The sequence below is a fragment of the Tamandua tetradactyla genome, chromosome 5 (genome assembly GCF_023851605.1).
Source record: "Tamandua tetradactyla isolate mTamTet1 chromosome 5, mTamTet1.pri, whole genome shotgun sequence".
NCBI classification, from domain to species: Eukaryota; Metazoa; Chordata; class Mammalia; order Pilosa; family Myrmecophagidae; genus Tamandua; species Tamandua tetradactyla.
The window spans coordinates 168042856-168067874 of NC_135331.1; the positions used below are offsets into that span (position 1 = coordinate 168042856).

General features: G+C 36.8%; 1 protein-coding gene across 7 annotated transcripts in view; it reads right to left on the reverse strand.

Moving 5' to 3' along the window:
* The window catches only part of AK9 (adenylate kinase 9), a 193565-nt gene that overhangs the window by 76905 nt on the left and 91641 nt on the right, over positions 1–25019 (reverse strand). For 5 of the 7 annotated variants that reach the window (XM_077162638.1, XM_077162637.1, XM_077162635.1 and 2 more), the window contains 4 exons: positions 10190–10346; positions 9404–9518; positions 6382–6458; positions 3660–3821 (listed from right to left, as the gene is read on the reverse strand). In XM_077162638.1, coding sequence (XP_077018753.1) covers positions 3660–3821; positions 6382–6458; positions 9404–9518; positions 10190–10346 — 511 coding nt within the window. Of the gene's footprint in view, positions 1–3659; positions 3822–6381; positions 6459–9403; positions 9519–10189; positions 10347–15921; positions 16120–25019 lie in introns of those variants that run through there. The other 2 variants (XM_077162634.1, XM_077162639.1) reach the window with 2 other exon arrangements.

Genomic DNA, 25019 nt, shown 5'->3' on the forward strand with positions numbered 1-25019 from the left:
CTTTGTTAAACTGCCAGAATGCAAATATACCAGAAATGGAATGGCTTTTATAAAGGGAATTTATTATGTTACAAGTTTACAGTTCTAAGGCCACAAAAAATGTCCAAACTAAGGCATCCACACTTTGACTTAAGAAAGGCCAATGTCTATCACATGGGAAGGCACATGGCAGATGCTGGTCTTTATTTCCAGTTCCATTATTTCCAGCTTCTGATGCCAGTGGTTTCCTCTCTAACTGTCTGTGGGCCTTCACTTAGCTCCTGAGGGACACAAGTCTGGGTTCTGGCTCGCTTGGCATCTCATGGGAAGGCACCTGGCAACACTCACTGGGCTCTGCCCATGTCTAGACATCTGCTTTCTCTGATGTCACTCCAAGCATTTCCAAATATCTGTGTCTCTGTCAGCTATAAAGAAGCTGTACTCCAAGTGTCTACATTGGCTCTGAGGTTTCTTCAAAATGTTCCCTCTTTTAAAGGACTTCAGTAAACTAATCAAGACCATCCTGGAAGGGTGGAGTCACATCTCCATCTAAGCAAAAAGTCACACTCATAATTGGGCATGCCACAACCCATGGAGATAATCTAATCAAAAGTTTCCACCCTCTAGTATTCAATCAGGATTAAAAGAAATGGCTGTCTCCCACAAGATAGGATCAGGATTAAAATATGGCTTTTTCTGGGGTACATAGATAGGTTCACACTGGCACACCTCAGATGTCATCTTCTCAAATGACATCACTCCTCAACTGTACTGTTTAGTGGTCTACTACTGACTACCTCTGTGATTTTCACCTTGTCCATTACTCCTCTGCCCATTAATTTGACAAACAGTTGCTTAGCATCTACTCTATTCCAGATACCACTTTAGCATCTTCATATGTTTTCTTCATAGCACTTACCACTATCTGAAATAATCTTATTTCTTTATTTGTTCAACAGAATGCCAGCTTCTTGAAAGAAAGGGCCTTGACTGTCTGGATCACTGCCACATCCCCAGCACCTAAGGTGGTACTTGTTGCTTTGTCTGACACAGTGGAAACTAAATAAATATTGTTAAAGGAATGAATATATTTCTCACTACTTATTAATAGCTGAATCTACAAAATGTCCAAGAGGGTCTTGGTATGCAGCACTGTGATTCTGGCCATATTCTAAGCTCACGGTCGTGTGAGCTCCATGTAATATGCCTATATCCAACTAGTACAAAAAAATGAGGACAGACTGGGAAGAATCAGAGTGATTAATTAGTCCCTGAATGGGAAGATTATTGCCACTCAAAGCACTGATTCTGAGTAAAGCCATTCCATTTTAAGAAGGCTAGAGCATCCACAGGGCTGAAATAAAACCTCAGCCACACTAGTTGTAATCATGACAGAGGTAATGATTAGCTTGTGGCCCAAGACAGAAGCCAAACTTCAAAGGCAAAAAATGTATTCCTTAGTTTAAGGCATAAAGAATTTTGGGGCGGATATTTTGAGTAAAGTAAAAAAATCCCAAAGTAATAGATTTATATCAGACAAGTGCAGTTTTAAGTGGGGGTGGTGGTGGTGGGAATGCCTACTTAAGCAACTTAGAGGAGGAGAAGGCTTTGTGGAAAGGGACTCTTGGATGGATGAGGCGATCCCTAGCTAACTCAGATGCAAGGCCCTCTGTGAAACAGAGCATGGTTTAATATGGGAAAACAGGGTGAGGATTTCATGAATAAAACAACCCTGGAGAAGCCTGTCATGTCTACAACAATGGGCTAGAATGATCCTACATGGAGTAGAATCACCAAAAGTAGCCTCCCTGGGGGCAAATAACGAGATGAAAGGTAACAGACCAAATCTTCCTGTAGACCTGTTACAGTAGTAAATACTAAATTTGAGGCACTGTGGATATCGGAACTCTGGGGATATATTTGATGTTTCATATCTAATGGGTGTGTTTTGAAAAAAAATTTCTTTTGGTATTTTTATGGCCTGTCTCCTTGCAAAGAGTAGGGGTGGGAGGATTGTCAGTCTAATTGTTGTTTAGTGAAGAAAATAATGAATTTTCTGGGCAAGCTCTTGAGTCAATAGATGGGTAAGACTCTTAATTGTGAATTGGAGATTTTATCCTACTGGCACCTCTGGTACAAGGTTCTGATTCTATAATTATTGTCCCATAAAGCTGACGTCAATCCTTGAAGTAAAAATGAACTATGTTGAACTTGAGATTTCTCATTGTAAACTTTTCCCTTAAAAAGTTTTCCTTCTTTTACCAGCTAATAGCAGGTTCCCAGTCCTTGACCGCTTCAGACTGGGACTTATCTGCAAGGGACCTGAAGACAGTTAATTCGTGAGATTAATTTCAAAACTAATACCAATACTCTTGGAAGCATTTAAGAGCCTCGCTCCCACATGCTGAGGTACATAATCTTGCTTCTTTTGGTCGACCCTCCAGTCCTTAGAGTGAGTTCCATTGTCCATAGACTCCTACTTGCTCTTCCCCAACTAGAAAACTGGACTGTTGGGAGGGTGGTTTCCTTGGTGTATGACTGGTAGTGTCACACAGGGTCTTGTGCTCAGAAGGTCCTCACGCATGGTTTAGTGTTCTACCGCCATCAAACTGAAATTATAAATAATTCTATTTTTGCACTTGTGCTTTATAAGTGAAAGCCAGTGGGACAATGGAGCATGCATGTGAGCAAGAAGACACAAACAATACATGTGTTTGCCATTCCTTGCCATTCCACTCTCCTGAGCACACCCAGTGTCCCACAAACACAGAATTCTGGTGGAATAAGTATGTTACACCTACGATTAAAGTTGGGGGAAGGCGGCTGAGGACAGCCCCAAGAGACCATACTTTCCCTTCAAACTAGATTTTCTTCAAATGCTGAAAGAAGGCAATGACAGTTAAAGAAATCTGAATGCCCAAGGAACCCCATCATAGCCTTTCTTACCTGTGTTACATCCTGTATTAGCTAACTGCTTATGCTGAAAATGATGCCAGAGAAGGAAAGGAAAAGATAGGACAACCATAATTCCTTTTCCTTTCAGTCTTTCCTTACTCATCAGTAAGTGGAAGGTAGAAAGTGCTGGCAGAATATGGGCATATTAAGGAGTAAAATAAAAATATTTGAGAGAGTTTTGCGCAGTGTTATCACTGTTCTGAAAAGAATGAGACACATGTGCGTGCACAAACTATTTGAATTGTGGAATTTCAGTGATTTCACATGAGTTAAATGCTCTTATATTTGTATTTAAAATTGGCATTGCACAATACAAAGAGGATGGTAGAATTCATGCTAATAATGAAAAGTTTTGATTTTTCTTTACATAGAATGATATTAAGTAGCAAATAAAAAACAACATGACAAGTTGAAAGAGAGAGACCTGGAAGACAGGAACAATGCCTTTAATGATAATTTTTTTCTGCTTTTTGAACAAAGTACCCACATTTTCATGGCCCTGAAATTCTGTAGCCAATTGGGCAACTGAGTGTCAGTAGGAGGACTCAGCTTTCTACCACACTCCGAACCATGTGATCTGGACTTAACGGCTGCTCTTTGGGGGTTCCTCTCTCTATTCCGAACCTGCACACGCTTTATCAGCACATATCCACGCACATGCACACACATAAACACACACAGGGACATAAGGAGAATTAAGGCCGTGGCCTCCAATAAAGTCTAACCTGATTCAGGTTCCGTTTCAGGGACCTCAGACGCTTCCGATTCCGCAGGTAACAATGATCCCCTGGCCTCCTCGGAAACCTCAGGCCCCTCTGACCCTTCGGGAACTTCAGTCTCCTCACCTTCAAGCTCCTCCTCAACCTCAGCTTCAGTCTCTTCAACTTCTAGGGAAAAATGAGAAGAAATCGGTTTAGCATTCACTATAGGCCAAGCGGTATCTATTAGGTGCTAGTGCTCTGAAGAGGGTTGAGGCCAAAACAAAGACTGAGTGATGGTCTCTGCTCTCCTGGAGCATGTGGCTTAACGGGGCAGATAGAGACAAAAACTACATTACAATGTGGTGGTGAAGGATGATTAACTTCTGCTCAGGGGGCTCTGGGAGCATTGGCCTAAGGGCTCATTTGAAAGAGGACATGTTTATAGCAGTCCCACATATTACAACAGAAAGAAAATTGGAAACAGCCCAAATACCCACTCAAAAGGGAATGGCTAGACCTGCACTATTCCCCGCAGGAGCCATTAACTACACGTGGCTTTTTAGAAATATGGCTGGTTGAAATTGAGATGTGCTGTAAAGAGAAAATACACACTGGACTTTGGCGACTTAGTATGAAAACTTGAACAAAAATATCTCAATAATTTTTGTATTGATTATATGTTGAGATAATATTTTAGATATAGCAGGTTGAATAAGATAAATTACAATTCACTTCACCTAGAAGGTGTACTTTTAAAAGTGTACAGCAAATTTAAAATTAAGTATGTGGTTTGCCTTATATTTCTATTGGATAGCACTAGGTGAAACTATATTATATGGTTTTACATACATACACATATGATAATTTTCTTATAGCCTATTAAAAATAATATAGATTATGATACTCAATATGTGAAATGTAAATTAAAAAAATACAACCTTAAATTTTTTGTAGCTGCTGCTGACCAGTATGAGAAATATAGGAATGGAGTCTTTCAGGAATAGGGCGAACTGTAATATCAGGAAACCCATTTTCCCAGCTTCCTTTAATACAATTAGGTAATTGACTGAAAAATAAAATACTTTCTATGCAAAGATTTTAGGAAAAATTATCAACTTAATTTCTGGAGTTGTAGGAATTTTCTGCAAAATTTCCCCCAGTGAGTATATCTGGGAATCACATTCTAGTGCTCTGAATCACCTCTGGCATCTGAATTTTAATCTGCATCCAGAGGAAGGCATCCTGGAGCATTCTTATAGATGTAGAGCTGAAAAAGGACTACAGTGCATGTGGCTTCCAAACATGTGAACTGGAATGTGGTAGAGCTTTTCATGTTTTCTGGAGGATCTTCATGGTAATACACATGCCAAAGAAGAACCAGCATTTGCTAAATCTTACTGAAGGTTTTAGATGTACTTATTTGCTCTACACTCAAATCTCTTTCAACTGAGCATATTTTATAGGAAAAAAATAATTTTATCATGTAACATAAACACATGCATATAACTCTAGTCCATTTGGGTATATTCTAAAACATAGGTAAAAGTTTTATAATGAGGCAGAAAATATAAAATGTTCTAATTCTTTTTTCCAAAACCCTATATACCATTTAAGTCAGAAGAGGACTGAGAAGTGTTCTAGGATCCTTGTACTGTCTGTGCTTTTGACTGTTAGTTATGCTGCATTATACATTATCCTTTCTGTTTCTGAGGGTCAAGAATTTGTGAGTGATTTAGCTGGGCAGTTCTGACTTAGAATTTCTTGTGAAGTTACAGCTGGGGCTACTGTCATCTGCAGGCTTGACTAGGGCTGGAGGATCTCCTTCCCAGATGGCTCACTCACAGCCAGAACCAAGGTCCTTAAGAGAGACAAGCTGCCACCACTCTGTCCTGCCTGAATTCCTGACCCACAGCATTGTGTGCATAATCAAATGGTGGTTGTGTTTTACAACACTAAATTTGGGGGTAGTTTTGGTGAAGAAAATTGAGATAGATATCCTTCACTCTTGAGCCATGGCCATCTCTGGCAGACTGGTGAAACTTATGACCATGTCTCAGAATACTTTAATATCTTGATTTGTATTGATGATAAAATCAAAGGACTGCCAATAATAAAACTATGTTATATTAAGAGTTGAAGGAAATACTAAAGTTCCGCTAAAGGAGAGTGAAAATAAAGATATAATTATTTTCCCATTCAAGTTCACAAACCTTGAATTTTATATATGAACCCCAGTTTAAGACCTCCAGCCTTAAAAGAAACTGCTAAAGTAAGTTATTTTGGAACAGAGGTTGAAGTCTAAGTGTGAAGACAATGGGTATAGCAAGAGTTAGTCTGTTTTCTCAGCTCCTGCAGGATCTTATTATTAACAAGAAGTGATTCAACAACCATGGGTTACTCAGTAACAACAGAAAACCATTGAACATGCTGTGCCACTGTTTACCCATCTTAGCTACTTGACTGTCCCCAGTTTCAAGGGTATAGGAGTGGGTATCTGTGTCAGGTGTCTTTTTCCTATGAATTCACTACTACAGTAACTACATAATTTATTGTTCAAACTGGAACATTTTGAGAATGAAAGGGGTTTCTATAAATACTTCAGAACGATAGACATGAACATGGATTGTCAATGGAAAGCTGAAAATATAGTCACCTTGCCTATAATTCACTTAAAGTGCTGCAATTGATTGTGGTAGCAATACAAAAGTTAAATGGCATATTATTAGTCATAGCAATCTGTGCTTGCCTTTTGCCTTCTCATTCATAGCCTCCAACATCCTTTGATTTTCTTCTGCTAGTCTCCGTGCCTCTTCTGCGGCTTTTCTGAAATGAGAGGTCCAAAATGTAATCATCTTTGGAAATTCGGACATCTCACCATATTAGAAGTAAAAATTAAAAGAGTAAAATGTTTTTAAAATTCATTGTAACCATTTACCTTCCTATCTCAATTAATCAAAGTAATTTTTTATTTACATTATTCACATTAAGGTCAGTTAATTTTCAGTTTTTTTTCTTTTTTTGGTAAGAGAAACTGTAATGTTATACTTTGAAAACCTTTGGCTATTAGGAAACCTGTCAAAATTAATAAAAGATTTCCTAACTCCAAGTTGAAATAGAAAGGGGAAGAGTTGGAGCATTTTTCCTTCTGTTCAAATGTGACATGTTCACAATATAATGTGAACTTTTTCCTTTTTAATTTAGTGACCTGGAATAAGGATAAATGTCTGGAGGGAATGTGTTTTTCATTAGGGTTAAAGCAGGTTAAACCTGTCTAAACAATGTTGAAGACAGGCATAAGAAAAGTTAGTAAAATGATAGAGAAAGACAACATCAAAATTGATAACAGGTAGACATTTGACTAGAGATTCTATGTCTAGGAATTTTACACTCAGAAATAGGCATACTCCTGCACAAAGAAACATGCATAAGAATGTTGACTGCTTCTTTTTTTATATCAAAAACTGCATAAAGTATCCCCCAAGAGGGGATGAGTTAAGTGAAGCAGAACCCACTGATAACAGCAGCACATGGTGGGACCTTGGCTCTCCTAAGACTGATTCTGTAGGCTGGCCATTCTTCCGTACTCAGTGTTCTTTGTGCCTATTTTCCCTTCCTTTGAAAATCCAGTTACATATATTTGCATCAAATGACATCACTACACTTCTCCTCCCAACAAGTCTGCTTCTTGTTATTAAGAAGTTTTCTCTCACTGAATTCTGAATTCTGTGTTCCAACCTGAAGTCTTGGTGTAATTAAAATTGTCTTTGTTCATGTCCCAACTTCTGAGACTACCGGTACCATTTCTGAACTCCTTCCCGTTTTGATTGCATGGGGATGAGCAGTCCTCTCACTTCCTTCAGGCAGTGATTTTTGTGAGCCCTTTCTTATCCAAAGCATGAAAAAAGTATGCTGCCGCTAAGAAATCTAAGACCTGACAAGGAAGAGGAAGAATTTTGCTGCTAGTTATTCACTTCAAAGAACAGCTTGGGTAGATGTTCCAAAGACAAATGGTGACAAAGTATCCTACATTTGATGGGCCCATTTGGAAACCCATGCTGGAAAGGCTCCAGAAATCAGCATGTTTTTAGATATTTGGCCCAAGATGTCATTCTTAATCCTGTTTAGATGATCTTTTTAACCAAGTGGCAAGGCAAAGTGAGTCTCTGAAAATTTTTTTCTTTTTAACTGCTTTTTATTTCTTCATTTTCTGTGGTATAGATGGAAAAAAAAGTCTGTTTTCAAATAACCTTGCTGAATTTTAAAAATCAACATACAGAAATACAAGCAAAGCCTGCTTCAACGTGGGGAAGTGTGTGACATTAAGAAGTTTATAAAGATGTAAAAATTTAGAATCAAAAGATGTTGAAATTGTTTACAAAAATAGCTCAGAAATTCGATATGGTAAAAAGGAGATGAAGGTACAGAGTTGGGAGGAAACGGGAGATCTCTTTTCCTCTTTCTAAAAAGGAGAAATGTATATAGTTATTATCTGCTTAAAAAGGCAGCAGACCTTCAGTCTAGAAATCACGAGCTTTGTTTATTGTTATGCTGATATCTTCTTTATTTTCAAATATTTGACTCTTGCTCATATACTGGAAAAATTTAAGGAATCCCTTAAATATCAGCAGACCATAACTCCATTTGTAACAAAACTTTTAAATGCTAAAACTAAATTAATGTTTTAATTACTGTGTGAATAATACTTGTTATTTAACATATCAAACAATACTTTTATTAACTAAACTAAATTATGCTTTATAAAATGCATAACTAATTTAGATGAACAATGAACTAATTTAGCTGAATAATGAACACCAAAACATTCTCTGATATACACTCATCAGTTATCCCCAATTTTTCCCGAAGGTTTATAATTTCTAAAAATTTAATACTCCTGGGTCAAGCTTAAAAAGCTCTCTCAAACCCTTTCTCAAATTGTTAATATCTACAGGGGGAAAGGAAATAACATTTGAGAAAGTTTCTATAGGAGCCATCAGTAATGGAAGGAGGTTTAGTGAATTTACACAGAGAAATTTAGTTCTGAAATGTCTTGACTTTCATCACTGTGAGAAGTAGGAATCCCAGTGAACAAGTTAAAATTTAAAGTCTCTGAAGAGCATATTTCAGCAAGGAGGAACAATTAGCAAATTAAGCTGTGTTTTTTAAAATATATATTTTATTCTCCAATCTAAAGAACTTGGTAGTTTATTAAAGTTTAGTCTTGATTTCAGCTATGAACAAATAGATTTTTGTTCACATTTTTAAAAGTACTCCATTGAACCCAAGGTGTTAAATATAAATAACTATCTTGTTCTTTCCCTATGTAGAATTTAGTCAGGCCTTGGAGATAAGCCACATAACTGGTGTATTTTCATTTACTTCCTAACATATAAGTTTTTCTATTTGTGAAGACTAGTTAGCAAAATTATTTAAGTCACAGATAAATATGGTAAAAAAAAATTCTTACCTGTGGTTTCTTATATATATATATATATATATATATATATATATACATATGCATGTATTTTTTTTAATAGTGTCCTCTGAGAATAGATGCTTGATTTAGAACAAGCTAGATTATGGGCTGTGAAAACTTTCACAACTGTGCATTTAGACATTTTGGAAGTATTTACAAAACTATTGTTTTTCTTAATTAGAATTGGATCTAGTAATAGGACCATTGTTAGATATTAAAGTCATTTCATAAGTATACATTTTAGGTAGATATTTAACAGCCATAAAAGATAATCTAACTGGGCAAATTTTACCTTGCTGCTTCTTCCTCTAATTTTTTCTTTCGTAGTTCCTCTAATAATCGTTCTAAAATCTTAGAGTCAACTTCAGATTTATTCTTTAAATATATCCTATTAAGTAAACATTTTCCTGAAATATAAAGAAAATATTATTCTTGAAGCTATATAAAATAGAGTGAGATACATTCTGAAAATTAACAATGAAAAATTGTTTCTGTCTATGTCAAAATATATTTTCCTTTAAATATAGATTCCATGTTCTTTAAAATATTAAAAGACTGTCAAATCCTTTTTTAAAAGTATATATTGAAATGATATAAATGATTTAAAAAAACATTAAAAGAGGTAGTGTATTATATTTTTTCACCTGGAAACTCTCTTTTCAAATATATTTCCTTAGAGGCAAAGTGACAGGATAATTAAAATTTAGCTCTGCTATTTTTATGTACTGATTTTTCCCGCCTGAAGTGGATAAGGACTAATATGTAGTGACTGCCAGCAGCCTTAGATGTTGTTCATTTAGAAGTGATCACTGATGACTGGGAAGCAGGGCGTTAAATTCTGAGCTCCAAAGAAAAATTATATGGGCGTTCTGGGACTCCCAAGGACCCAGGCCTTATCCCTTGTCACCTACATGTGGACAGAAGTCTCGTTTTGGGTTATCTCTGGGTACTACAGGGATTGCTGGAGTGGTATTTGAACCTGGAGAGGGTGAAAAGCTTCCCATTCTATATTTTAATGAAAACTTTCATAAGCAATAAAAATTACATTTTTTAATTTAAATGATAAATAATTACCAACCATTGTCTTCCGTATTTGATAAACAGATTATTAAATCAGGTAGAAGTCCTTTCTCAGTTAAGAATGGCCATAGTTCTTTTACAGTGGGGCAGTTGTCCACAATCCATCCTCCGTATTTTGGGGCACCAGGAAACCTATTCCTGTTTTCTTCCATTAACTGTAAAAAATTGCATGTTTATATTACAATCATAGTTTGACTAGTCAGGGAACGAGGTGGGATGCTACCTTGATATGTCATTTTTGTGGGTCTTATCCACAAAAAGAAGGGGGAAAAAAAGGAGGCAGTTAATTTTAAAAATGAAAAAATGTTTAAGCAGCAAAGTTGAAAGTTTTAAAAATCAAGAATGGGAACCAAAAGACTAATAAATAAATATAATCATAAATTATAGTTATGCATGATTCAGTATCACAGAATGGCCCATTAAGGTATTAGTGGGGGGTGGGGGAGAGAAGGGAAGAAGAGAAGAAGAAAAGTTGAGAAGAGGTGAGGGAAAAAGAGTCACGAGATGCTGAGAATTAAAAGAGAGCTAGAGAAAAGAGGAAGTTTACAGAAGACACAGTCTGTGAGACCATCGCACAAGTAAGATTTATTGCAGAGAAGCAGTAAGGACACACAGCTAGATCATAAAGGAAAAAGGCACAGGCAGAGTCTAGAGGAATCCACATGCGGGCTTACTTATGCTCTCTTACCAGCAATGAAAATGCAATAACATGTGGGATGTTTCTGCTCAGGAGAGCCCATTAGAAACTGAGTGTCCACAGTTTTTATTGGGGGCTGGGCAGGTAGGCATCTTCTGCTAGCACGCACCAAAATTCCATACTCGCAGAAGGAAAGGAGGTGAGCAGCATAAACACATTGCACAAACAGCGTAAAGAGAGTTGCCCTTATCAGTGATTAGGGACACTGAGAGCCAATTTTCAGATGCCAGTCAAGGGCCAATCTTGTGGGTAGGCCTTTGCAAAGACAGCAGGGTCAGGCCTCCTATGTTAACTCTCTTCTGTTTGGGTAAACGAGATACATGGTTAAGAGACACGGTTAAGAGTAAGCATGCTTAGTAGGCTTTAATATGAGTGATAATTGAATTGTTTCATTCCTCCTTCATTGGGCTGTGAGCCTCATAGTTAACTCATAGGGCCTCTTGGCTCTCTGAAATGCTAAATAAGAATGGGAAATAACTTTATTTTTCCAGCACCTACTATGGGCACCAGATAACTCTCAGATTATCTGCAAGTGAGATACTTTACAGGGTTTTTAAAAATATATAACTTGGGGTTGAGAGAGATCAATTAATTTGCCAATGTTATAAAACGTGATCCCTCTTCTGCCCATAACATCATGTTTGCTGACTGAAAAGAAAAAAGTTACAGCTCTTAAGTCCGCTCAATGGGGAAAGAATAGTCTCTTCAACAAATGGTACCGGCGAAACTATACAAGCAAAAGAGTGAAAGGGGGAGAGCCATGAGAACTACAGAGCCCATGTAGCCAGAGACTTTTGGAGATGAAGAAAGAAAATGTCCCTGGAAGAGCTTCATGAGATAAGAAGCCTGCAGACGTCACCATGTCCACCAGGTGCCTTTCCAGTTAAGAGAGAAACCCTGACTTCATCGGCCTTTCTTGAGTGAAGGGATGCGCTTCCCTAACACCGGAGAAAGAGGAATTTGCCCATGAACATGAAGAAATGAAGAACCTAAAAACCACTCTTCAAAATTAAAACCAACTGCCCTCATAGGTGTTGCTGTAATTCATGGTGCATTCTCAGAACAAATTCTCAAAGAAATGGCTGCCTTCATGAGTGGCCTATTATTTTTGCCTTGAGTAATCCAACTAGCAATACAGAACGTACTGCAGAACCCAACTACAACCTAACTAAGGGGCGTGCAATTTTTGCCAGCGGCAGTCCTTTTGATCCAGTCATCCTTCCAAATGGACAGACTCTATATCCCGGCCAAGGCAACAGTTCCTATGTGTTTCCTGGAGTTGCACTTGGTGCTGTGGCATGTGGATTGAGGCACATCCCAGATAAAATCTTTCTCATGACTGCTGAGGTTATATCTCAGCAAGTGTCAGATAAACACTTGGAAGGGGGCCGGCTTTCTTCTCCTTTGAACACTGTTAGAGCTGTTTCTCTGAAAATTGCAGAAGAGATTGTGAAAGAGGCATATAAGGAAAAGACAGAAACGACTTATCCTGAGCCCTCAAACAAGGAAACATTTGTCTGCTCTCAAATGCAGGACACTGATTATGACCAGATTCTACCTGATTGTTATTCCTGGCCTGAAGAGGCCCAGAAAATACAGACCACAGTTGACCAATAGCACAATAGCTGACATTTATATAACTCCATTAATGAGAGCTTTAAGTCTTCATAATTTTTACTTTTTTTTCTTTATTATTTTTATTTATTTATTTATTTATTTTACATGGGCAGGCACTGGGAATTGAACCCAGGTCCTCTGGCATGGCAGGCGAGCATTCTTGCCTGCTGAGCCATTGTGGCCTGCCCTCTTCATAATTTTTAAAGGTTGGAATCTTTTATAATGATTCATAAAATGCTTACATTAGTTTTACTTAAACATTCTAATTATTTGTGGAAAAATATTAACCTAAACTAAGATAAACATCACACTAAACACTTTTTCTTCATTGGCCTTTTGGTTATTTATTGTTGCTATCATAAATTATTTTGCCCAAGTTCTCTTTAAAAGCTATCGTACCTACAACTGAGAAACTCACCATTTTTATGTCAGGAACTAATGGAAAGACCAAAATTAGTAATAATTTGATATGACCAACCTTAAATTCTATTGTTGATCATTTTGTTAAAATCAACTTTTTTTATAAAGATAAAAACGAATTTAGGGATATATGGACAGGTGCTCAAACAAAAACAACCATTTTGTTATCTAGAGAAAAGTAACTTCTCAACTGTTTTTATCCAAGTCCTAGATTTTATTTGTTCTTTTAGTGCAACAGAATTCTGACATTTCTAAGAAAGATCATTGCTGTGCAGCCTTAGATTTTTTTTTACATGGGCAGACACTGGGAATCGAACCCGGGTCCTCTGGCATGGCAGGCAAGCATTCTTGCCTGCTGAGCCACCGTGGCCCGCCCAGCCTTAGATTTTAATATTCTTTTGCTATGGTTACTTTTAATAGTGTAAAGCTCTTACTTATCAACTTGGTTATCAGTCAGAAATTTCTTTCAAGCCATCTTTCTTTGTCCAGATACTCTATCCTTCAGCTACCAAACTTTTGCTGCTGGGCCTTTGTGGACTGTGGCTCCTGTCCACAAGTTGGTATCTTCAGATTAGCATAGTCTGAGCCCTGAGAAGGGCTGTAAGGGAGGGTAGGTAGAATCCCTGAGAAAGGGCTGCCTGAGGAGCCATCCCATGAGACAAGGATGCTGGTTCTCAGGTAAGCTGCATCCCTACCTGAGTGACCTGCCCTAATGTCTGTCTCCTTAATTAGCTCAAATAATTGTTCAGTGTTTCAAAGTAAACTCACTTGCCTTTGAGTTTGGAGAAAATAGATTTGTAACTTCTTCCCCCAAATTAGAAATTATCTTTGCATTAGATATTAAAATATTTTTAATCACCATGACCATTCCAGGAGAAAGAGTAGTTGCAGCCTCAGAAATTAATGTTAATTTCAAGTTGTACTTCAAAAATTAATAATTGAACCAATAAAAAAAGTTTAATTCTTAAGCTCAGGTACAATGATGTTTGCTATCTATTTGCAGAGTTATTTGGAGCTTTTTCTGGTTTCAAAGTAATACTTCATTACTTCAATGAAGTGTAAGAAGATGTTCTTCAAGATAAACTATAGTATAAAATGATTTTATGGAAAGTTGGAGGTCATATAAATTGTTCTAGGTGTGAATATTTCTGAAGGTAACATTTAGTCAAGAATTTCCTCAATGTAGTTATTTGGAAAAGATCCAGAATGGCTATTTCCTGTCTGTTGCCCTGGTGTCTTATAGTTTTAACTAAATGTATTGATATACACTAAAGATTTATTAAATATAGAAGAAGTGAGTGAATAAAAAAAAAAAGAGCAAAAGAGGAATCCTACCTTAAGCCATATACAAAAATTAACTCAAAATGGAGCGAGATCTAAACACAAGAGGTAAAACCATAAAACTCTTACAATAAAACGTAGGGGAAAATCTTGTATTAGCAATGGATTCTTAGATATGACACCAAAAGCACAAAAAAAAAACAAAGAAAAAATTGATAAATGGAATTTCATCAAAATAAAAAAAAAAAACTTGTGTGTACCAAAGGATGGTATCAAGAAAATGAGAACAGAACCTACAGAATGGGAGAAAATATTTGGAAATCATATATATGATAAGTGTTTAATAACAAAAAAATAAAAAAGAACTCCTATAACAACATCAAAAGGACAAAGAATCCAATTAAAACATGTAAAAAAAGACTTGAATAGACATTTTCTCAAAGAAGATACACAAATAGCCAACAAATATATGCAAAGATGTTCAAAAGCTTTAGTCATTAGAGAAATGCAAGTCAAAACCATAATGAGGGTGCATGGGTAAGTGGTTAGAATGCTTACCTTCCATAAGGGAGACCCAGGTTCGATTCCCAGACCATGCACCCAAACAAACAAAAAAAACCCACAATGATATACCACTTCACACACACAAAGATGTCATTATTAGAAAACAGAAAATAATAAGTGTTTGAGAGGATGCAGAGAAATTGGAACTCATGCATTGCTGGTGGGAATGTAAAATGGTGCAGCTGTCATATAAAACCATTTGATGCTTCCTCAAAAAGTTAAACATCGAATTACCGTATGAGCTAGGAATTCCAGTTCTGTGTATATATCCCCTTTGAAACAGGGACTCACAGATATTTGTACACCAGTGTTCATTGAAGTATTGTTCAGAATAGTGAAGGTAGAAGCAACCTAAATGTCTATCAGCAAATGAGTAGATAGACAAAATGTGGTATATCCATACCATGGAATATTATTCAGCCATGAAAAGGAATCAAGTTCTAATATATGCTACAACATGGATGAACCCTGAAGAAATAATGCTGAGTGAAATAAGCCAGACACAAAATGACTGACTTTTATATGATCTCGTTTGCATAAAATGCCTAAGACAAGCAAGTTCATACGGACAAAGTAGATTACAGGTTACCAGGGGCTGAGGAGGAGATAGAATGATGATTTACAACTTTAATGGGTACCCAGTTTCTGTTTAGTGTAATGAAAAAGTTTTGGTAATGGATGGTGGTGATGATAGCACAATATTGTGAATTTTAAGTAAAATCATTGAATTGTTGACATAAAAGTATTTAAAATGGAAAATTTTATGTTGCATATGAGTTACCACAATAAAAATTTACAAAAAAAAAAATAATAGGGTGAAAGAGGGAAATGGAAAGAACATTTTCCTCCTTCCCAGCTCCAGCCACCTGGCTCCAGAAAATATGTACCTCCTTTTGTGCAAAGCATGGACTGCAGGCAGCTGGGCACAGATCATCAGAGCAGCACTCATTCTAGACAACTCTCCCACATGCCACATGGGCAGGGGACAGGAATAGACTTCTCTGCAAGCTGTGAGGAAAGGATCATCTTTGCTGCCACAGATAAAGTGAGGGGCCACAGAGCTGAAACCAGACTGCTCCACTCGGAGTGTGAAGGTTATCTATGTACTGGGAGCTTTGCTCACATAGAGGTTATCAGAGAGGTGGGATGGGCAGTGCACCTTTCCAAAAAGGAATTTCTGCATTTCCCAATTTGGAATTTCCTGGCCCATGTCCAGAAGAGGGAACCTAGTCCTTTTCCCTTTACAGAGTGGGGTTCAAAAGTGTATAGACTTAGGGTGTACGGTGGTTCAGTGGAAGAATGCTCGCCTTCCATGCCGGAGACCCGGGTTTGATTCCTGGACCATGCACCTAAAAAAAAAAAAAGTGTATAGACTTACACTGGACATACTCAAAGGAATCAGGTAGAGCCAACAGATGTGTGTCGTAAATAGAAGAAAGGTTGACAAAGGAGCAGAGCAGGTAGATTCCTGGGATGAGAAACTAACAGGCATTGCTCTGGAGAGACACATGACTGCTGTTCCTTCTAAACACTATTTGTTGCCTCACGGCCACTGCAGAACAGTAATGATGCACATATGTAGTAATGCACATAAGAAGGAAGTCATTTATAAAGGTTGTGATCACTAAAAATTTTCTAGGACCACCTCATCCACTCTAAATCCCTGGTTTTGTCATTTATATACTCCTTGGATCCTTTCTTGAGTCTCATCATTCATCATTTCTTACATTACCTGTCAGGAGAAGGAAGAAGAGCACTTAAAAAGATTGTGTTGCCCTCAATATTTTTAGCAACAATGATAGCAAAATAAAGGGAAAAAAGGATATGAACTAAATGTCCATTAATTGAGACCCAGTAAATAGATTACCATTCATTAGAAAATAAAATAGTATGAAGCCATTAAAATTTATGATAAATTTTATTCATTGACATGAAAAGCTGTTCATTGCTTAATGTCAGGTGAAATGATTTCTAAACCAGTATGTAGAATATGACTTATTTTGGGTAAAACTGTACATATATAAACAAATGTATATCTATGTATATAAAGATGGATGGAAGATTTTCCCTCCAAAATTAACAGTAATTATCTTTGGGTGTAAAAATCTGGAGTATTGTTTTTAGTTCCTGCTTTGTTCTTTTCTATGTTATATGAATGATAAAGAATGAGTATAAATACTTTTTAAAATAAAATTATTTTAAAATGTTTTAAAAAAAACATTTACAGCTCTTGTATTTAAGAGTTTGATAGGCTCTGGGAGTCAAATCAGCCCTCCAGAAGATGGCTTTTTTTCCTCTGGGATGTAGACTATATCACCAATGGACAATAAATTGAGAGTGGATGTACGCTGGTACTCAGATATTTAAGATGCACACAAAATTATGTGGGGGATCTTGTTAAAATGCAGATTCTGATTCAGAAGGGGTGGGATGGCTGCCAAGAGTCTGGCATTTATAAATGCATGCAGTTGATGATGGTCTGTGGACCATTCTCTGAGAAGCAAGGGACTAGTCCAGCTTGCTTTTTTCAAGACAACCCCTTTGACTTCTATTTTGCCTTTCAACCCTCAATGGGAGGGCTGAGAGGTATTGAGATGATTACTAATAGTAGTAGGAAGGAATTGGGTCAAGACAAGTCTAGCAGGTGCTTAGAAAGTTCTGCAAACTTGTGTCCTCCTCACTGTCACTCTTCAACACAAATATGTTAATTACTAATGTGGATGGTGAACATATCAATTCTGAGCGATTTTTAAACAAGTTTGTGTGCTTCCAGGAAACCACAGATGATTTTTTTCGATCAGTAACTCCTTATTTTTATTCTCCTCTTACAAAAAGACACTTGGAACAAATAAATATAAAATGGTATGTATTGTTTAGAAATGGGCAAATACAAGTTTTCTTGTATTCTCCACAGTAATACACTAATAAAATTTTCAGAAGCACCATCATCCTATCTATATCCCACCCTCTGGAAAAAAGGTCAATTCTTTTAATTCACTGCAATTTTTAAGAGTGGTTTCTCTAAGTAATCTAAGACTGACTCAGGAACTAAGACATCTGAATCACTAAGTTTAATATATATATATATATGAAAGATATGATGTAGGCCAGAAATTTCAACTAATGAATATTTTTATAGGATTATATATTTTTAATTGCATGAATAAAGAGTGTTCTGCTTCCATTCAAGTCTTCAAAGCAAATAAAATGCAGAAAGCTGAGTATAATATCTATACTTTCCTGTCCTAAAAGAAGATATAGGAATATTTAACATACAATTCCATGCCATGTGTTTCCCTAAAGCCAAAAAAAGTACTTATTTCTATACCTTGAGGTGATGCAAGCAGAAGGCAGATAAATACCAAAACCATCTATGATCAAATTTAGCTGATCACATATACCTATCAGTTGGTTCATAATACACTAGTTTAGACAGTGATGAATATCCAAGTATATTTATTTCACTAAAATTTATCTTCAAGGTAATACCTGAAGAGCTTTGCTAATACTTTCAATTAAATATTCCAATTTAATGATTCATCCATCAAGTGGAAATATGTACAACAGTTATTTCCAATAACATAGAAAAAAGGTTTTTTCCCCTACTTTCTACTTGGTGTCTTATAACCACTGCTCACTGACAACATAGAAAGGAGAAAAGGATATAAAATGTTTAAAGGGTGAGCATCAAAATAGCCAGGTGGATTTTAAATATACTTTTGGTAGTTTCTATCTGGGTCCTGTGTCAATTATAGTTTATTGTGTCCTTATAATGTTGGAAAGATGAATAGTAAGGAAGAAAAAATGGTTTTTATATTATAAAATAAGCCCTCCCCCACCCCCACCCCCACACACATACACACCTACTTCCCAAGTATTTCAAGCAGAAAAATCAATCTGATTGTTTTAGGGACAGATGTAACATTTCCTAAGAAACAATTCCTATAAGCCTGTCAAACCTTTTAGGACCAGTACCAAATTCAAGGGATTTATTCCCTCTGAACTTTCGTGGAAAGTGGGAGTACAGAAATGTCAGTACAGGAGGAACCAAATATAAGAGAGAGCCCCTAAGATGGGGGAAATATAGCTCTGCAGCTCTGACATCCTGTCAGTGGTAAATCATGTTCATGTATTTCAATAGACAAAACAGCTTAAGTTCTTCAAAAGAACCAGTCATTTTTGGTTCTATGTCTAGCACTTTCTTTAGTCTTCAAAAGCCAATTAAATTTAAATTGGGGGGTGGCATTAAAAAAATTTGTGGGTGATAATCATTAAAGATGAGATCATAACAAGTCACAGTTCGCTAGAAGTACAAAAAAACATCAGAAAGTGAACAACATAACCCTACTCAACATGCACAATTAGGAAATCCTATGAAAGCCACAAGGTGTTGCGATCGGGTATTTAAATTAACTTCCTCGTGATGGAACCACTGCTCTTTGAGACAAACGCTTATCACTACCGCTGAGGTACCAGTTTGTGAAAATTTAGAAATCCAAATTTAACTGCAGAAAATATAAATCTGGGATATGAATTTGAAGATAGTACAAACAGCAATTAGTTGAGTGGCACCTGCCTGTAACAATCTTTTATTTTTCCTATAAGGCTGCAGAAAATCTGTACATGAACAGGGCAATTAATTCTCATAATGAAAATACCCACTACTAACAGCCAAGGTCTCCAATCAGATTTGATGGTGAATACATGTTGTTATCACAATCTACTCCACAAGTCTCTTTTCTTGTGAGTCTGTGTAAGGTTAGGATCAATTCTTTCTGGAAGTATCAGCTTCTCACAAACGGCCTCTATTATTGGTAAGTACTGGGATATTTCCTTAGGTTCCATGAAGAGGGAAGGGGAAACAGGCTGTGTTAGTTAGATTCAGTTGTCAACTTGGCCAGGTGAGCACACCTAGTTCTGTTGCTGCGGACACAAGCCAATGGTATGTGAACCTCATCTGTTGCCAATTACATCTGCAGTCAGCTAGGAGGCGTGTCTGCTGCAATGAGTGATGTTTGACTTAATTGGCTTGTGCTTAAATGAGAGAACGCAATGTAGCACAGCTTAAGCAGCTCGGCATTTCTCATCTCAGCACTTGCAGCTCAGCCCAGGCCTTTGGAAAAGTCACCCCGGGGAAAGTTGTTGGAACCCAGGGGCCTGGAGAGAAGACCAGCAGAGACCATCCTGTGCCTTCCACGTAAGAAAAGAGCCTCAGTGGAAAGTTAGCTGCCTTTCCTCTGAAGAACCAACAAAATAAATCCCCTTTTATTAAAAGCCAATCCGTCTCTGGTGTGTTGCATTCCGGCAGCTAGCAAACTAGAACACAGGCATTAAATATAAATTTTGTTTGCCTGCCATGTATATTCTCATAACATAAAGGGCTTGCCTATCTCATGGTAAAGTCTTGTGTCATTCATCCTGATAAACACCTCATCAATTCTCAAGAGAAACTGCAAGAGCAGGAAAAATCTAGGCATTACTCTAATTTTCACTCAGGCTTGAAACTCCACCATCATGAAGTTCATCCTCAAACAGGAGAACTTCTTCAAGAAACTAAATCTGTTCTCTGGCTTTCAGTTTCTCTGACTCTATATGATCTGTTGAGGTGCAACCTTTAACAAGTGATTTTCAAAGTAATGTTCCTAAATAATCTGTTGTATAGCTTCAAAGGTTTCCACAGTTTGTTTAGCCACTCGTCTGTTGATGGAGATTTTGGCTGTTTCCATCTCTTTGCAATTGTAAATAACGCTGCTATAAACATTGGTGTGCAAATGTCTGTTTGAGTTTTTGCCCTTAATTCCTTTGAGTAGATTCCCAGCAATGGTATTGCTGGGTCGTATGGCAATTCTATATTCAGCTTTTTGAGGAACCGCCAAACTGCTTTCCACAGGGGTTGCACCATCTGACATTCCCACCAACAGTGGATAAGTGTGCCTCTTTCTCCGCATCCTCTCCAGCACTTGTCATTTTCTGTTTTGTTGATAATGGCCATTCTGGTGGGTGTGAGATGATATCTCATTGTGGTTTTGATTTGCATTTCTCTAATGGCCAGGGACATTGAGCATCTCTTCATGTGTCTTTTGGCCATTTGTATTTCCTCCTCTGAGAGGTGTCTATTCAAGTCTTTTTCCCATTTTGTAATTGGGTTGGCTATCTTTTTGTTGTTGAGTTGAACAATCTCATTATAAATTCTGGATACTAGACCTTTATCTGATATGTCGTTTCCAAATATTGATTCCCATTGTGTAGGCTGTCTTTCTACTTTCTTGATGAAGTTCTTTGATGCACAAAAGTGTTTAATTTTGAGGAGTTCCCATTTATTTATTTCCTTCTTCAGTGCACTTGCTTTAGGTGTAAGGTCCATAAAACCGCCTCCAATTGTAAGATTCATAAGATATCTCCCTACATTTTCCTCTAACTGTTCTATGGTCTTAGACCTAATGTTTAGATCTTTGATCCATTTTGAGTTAACTTTTGTATAGGGTGTGAGATATGGGTCTTCTTTCATTCTTTTGCATATGGATATCCAGTTCTCTAGGCACCATTTATTGAAGAGACTGTCTGTCCCAGGTGAGTTGGCTTGACTCCCTTATCAAAGATCAAATGTCCATAGATGAGAGGGTCTATATCTGAGCACTCTATTCGATTCCATTGGTCGATATATCTATCTTTATGCCAATACCATGCTGTTTTGACCACTGTGGCTTCATAATATGCCTTAAAGTCTGGCAGCGCAAGACCTCCAGCTTCGTTTTTTTTCCTCAAGATGTTTTTAGCAATTCGGGGCACCCTGCCCTTCCAGATAAATTTGCTTATTGGTTTTTCTATTTCTGAAAAATAAGTTGTTGGGATTTTGATTGGTATTGCATTGAATCTGTAAATCAATTTAGGTAGGATTGACATCTTAACTATATTAGTCTTCCAATCCATGAACACGGTATGCCCTTCCATCTGTTTAGGTCTTCTGTGATTTCTTTTAGCAGTTTTTTGTAGTTTTCTTTGCATAGGTCTTTTGTCTCTTTAGTTAAATTTATTCCTAGGTATTTTATTCTTTTAGTTGCAATTGTAAATGGGATTCGTTTCTTGATTTCCCCCTCCACTTGTTCATTGCTAGTGTATAGAAATGTTACAGATTTTTGAATGTTGATCTTGTAACCTGCTACTTTGCTGTACTCATTTATTAGCTCTAGTAGTTTTGTTGTGGATTTTTCCGGGTTTTCGACGTATAGTATCATATCGTCTGCAAACAGTGATAGTTTTACTTCTTCCTTTCCAATTTTGATGCCTTGTATTTCTTTTTCTTGTCTAATTGCTCTGGCTAGAACCTCCAACACAATAATAATAGTGGTGATAGTGGACATCCTTGTCTTGTTCCTGATCTTAGGGGGAACGTTTTCAATTTTTCCCCATTAAGGATGATATTAGCTGTGGGTTTTTCATATATTCCCTCTATCATTTTAAGGAAGTTCCCTTGTATTCCTATCCTTTGAAGTGTTTTCAACAGGAAAGGATGTTGAATCTTGTCAAATGCCTTCTCTGCATCAATTGAGATGATCATGTGATTTTTCTGCTTTAATTTGTTGATATGGTGTATTACATTAATTGATTTTCTTATGTTGAACCATCCTTGCATACCTGGGATGAATCCTACTTGGTCATGATGAATAATTCTTTTAATGTGTTGTTGGATACGATTTGCTAGAATTTTATTGAGGATTTTTGCATCTATATTCATTAGAGAGATCGGCCTGTAGTTTTCTTTTCTTGTAATATCTTTGCCTGCTTTGGTATGAGGGTAATGTTGGCTTCATAGAATGAATTAGGTAGTTTTCCCTCTGCTTCGATTTTTTTGAAGAGTTTGAGGAGAGTTGGTACTAATTCTTTCTGGAATGTTTGATAGAATTCACATGTGAAGCCGTCTGGTCCTGGACTTTTCTTTTTAGGAAGCTTTTGAATGACTGCTTCAATTTCTTTACTTGTGATTGGTTTGTTGAGGTCATCTATGTCTTCTTGAGTCAAAGTTGGTTGTTCATGTCTTTCCAGGAACCCGTCCATTTCCTCTAAATTGTTGTATTTATTAGCGTAAAGTTGTTCATAGTATCCTGTTATTACCTCCTTTATTTCTGTGAGGTCAGTAGTTATGTCTCCTCTTCCATTTCTGATCTTATTTATTTGCATCCTCTCTCTTCTTCTTTTTGTCAATCTTGCTAAGGGCCCATCAATCTTATTGATTTTCTCATAGAACCAACTTCTGGCCTTATTGATTTTCTCTATTGTTTTCATGTTTTCAATTTCATTTATTTGTGCTCTAATCTTTGTTATTTCTTTCCTTTTGCTTGCTTTGGGGTTAGCTTGCTGTTCTTTCTCCAGTTCTTCCAAATGGATAGTTAATTCCTGAATTTTTGCCTTTTCTTCTTTTCTGATATAGGCATTTAGAGCAATAAATTTCCCTCTTAGCACTGCCTTTGCTGCGTCCCATAAGTTTTGATATGTTGTGTTTTCATTTTCATTCGCCTCGAGGTATTTGCTAATTTCTCTAGCAATTTCTTCTTTGACCCACTCGTTGTTTAGGAGTGTGTTGTTGAGCCTCCATGTATTTGTGAATTTTCTGGCACTCTGCCTATTATTGATTTCCAAGATCATTCCTTTATGGTCCGAGAAAGTGTTGTGTAAGATTTCAATCTTTTTAAATTTGTTAAGACTTGCTTTGTGACCCAGCATATGGTCTATTTTTGAGAATGATCCATGAGCACTTGAGAAAAAGGTGTATCCTGCTGTTGTGGGATGTAATGTCCTATAAATGTCTATTAAGTCTAGTTCATTTATAGTAATATTCAGATTCTCTATTTCTTTGTTGATCTTCTGTCTAGATGTTCTGTCCCTTGATGAGAGTGGTGAGTTGAAGTCTCCAACTATTATAGTATATGAGTCTATTTCCCTTTTCAGTGTTTGCAGTGTATTCCTCACGTATTTTGGGGCATTCTGGTTCAGTGCGTAAATATTTATGATTGTTATGTCTTCTTGTTTAATTGTTCCTTTTATTAGTATATAGTGTCCTTCTTTGTCTCTTTTAACTGTTTTACATTTGAAGTCTAATTTGTTGGATATTAGTATAGCCACTCCTGCTCTTTTCTGGTTGTTATTTGCATGAAATATCTTTTCCCAACCTTTCACTTTCAACCTATGTTTATCTTTGGGTCTAAGATGTGTTTCCTGTAGACAGCATATAGAAGGATCCTGTTTTTTAATCCATTCTGCCAATCTATGTCTTTTGATTGGGGAATTCAGTCCATTGACATTTAGTGTTATTACTGTTTGGATAATATTTTCCTCTAACATTTTGACTTTTGTATTATATATATCATATCTGATTTTCCTTCTTTCTACACTCTTTTCCATATCTCTCTCTTCTGTCTTTTTGTATCTGACTCTAGTGCTCACTTTAGTATTTCTTGCAGAGCTGGTCTCTTGGTCACAAATTCTTTCAGTGACTTTTTGTCTGAGAATGTTTTAATTTCTCCCTCATTTTTGAAGGATAATTTTGCTGGATATAGGAGTCTTGGTTGGCAGTTTTTCTCTTTTAGTATTTTAAATATATCATCCCACTGTCTTCTAGCTTCCATGGTTTCTGCTGAGAAATCTACACATAGTCTTATTGGGTTTCCCTTGTATGTGATGGATTGTTTTTCTCTTGCTGCTTTCAAGATCCTCTCTTTCTCATTGACCTCTGACATTCTAACTAGTAAATGTCTTGGAGAACGCCTATTTGGGTCTAATCTCTTTGGGGTGCGCTGCACTTCTTGGATCTGTAATTTTAGGTCTTTCATAAGAGTTGGGAAATTTTCAGTGATAATTTCTTCCATTAGTTTTTCTCCTCCTTTTCCCTTCTCTTCTCCTTCTGGGACACCCACAACACGTATATTTGTGCGGTTCATATTGTCCTTGAGTTCCCTGATACCCTGTTCAAATTTTCCATTCTTTTCCCTATAGTTTCTGTTTCTTTTTGGAATTCAGATGTTCCATTCTCCAAATCACTAATTCTATCTTCTGTCTCTTTAAATCTATCATTGTAGCTATCCATTATTTTTTCTATGTTTGCTACTTTATCCTTCACTTCCATAAGTTCTGCGATTTGTTTTTTCAGTTTTTCTATTTCTTCTTTATGTTCAGCCCATGTCCTCTTCATGTCCTCCCTCAATTTATCGATTTCATTTTTGAAGAGGTTTTCCATTTCTGTTCGTATATTCAG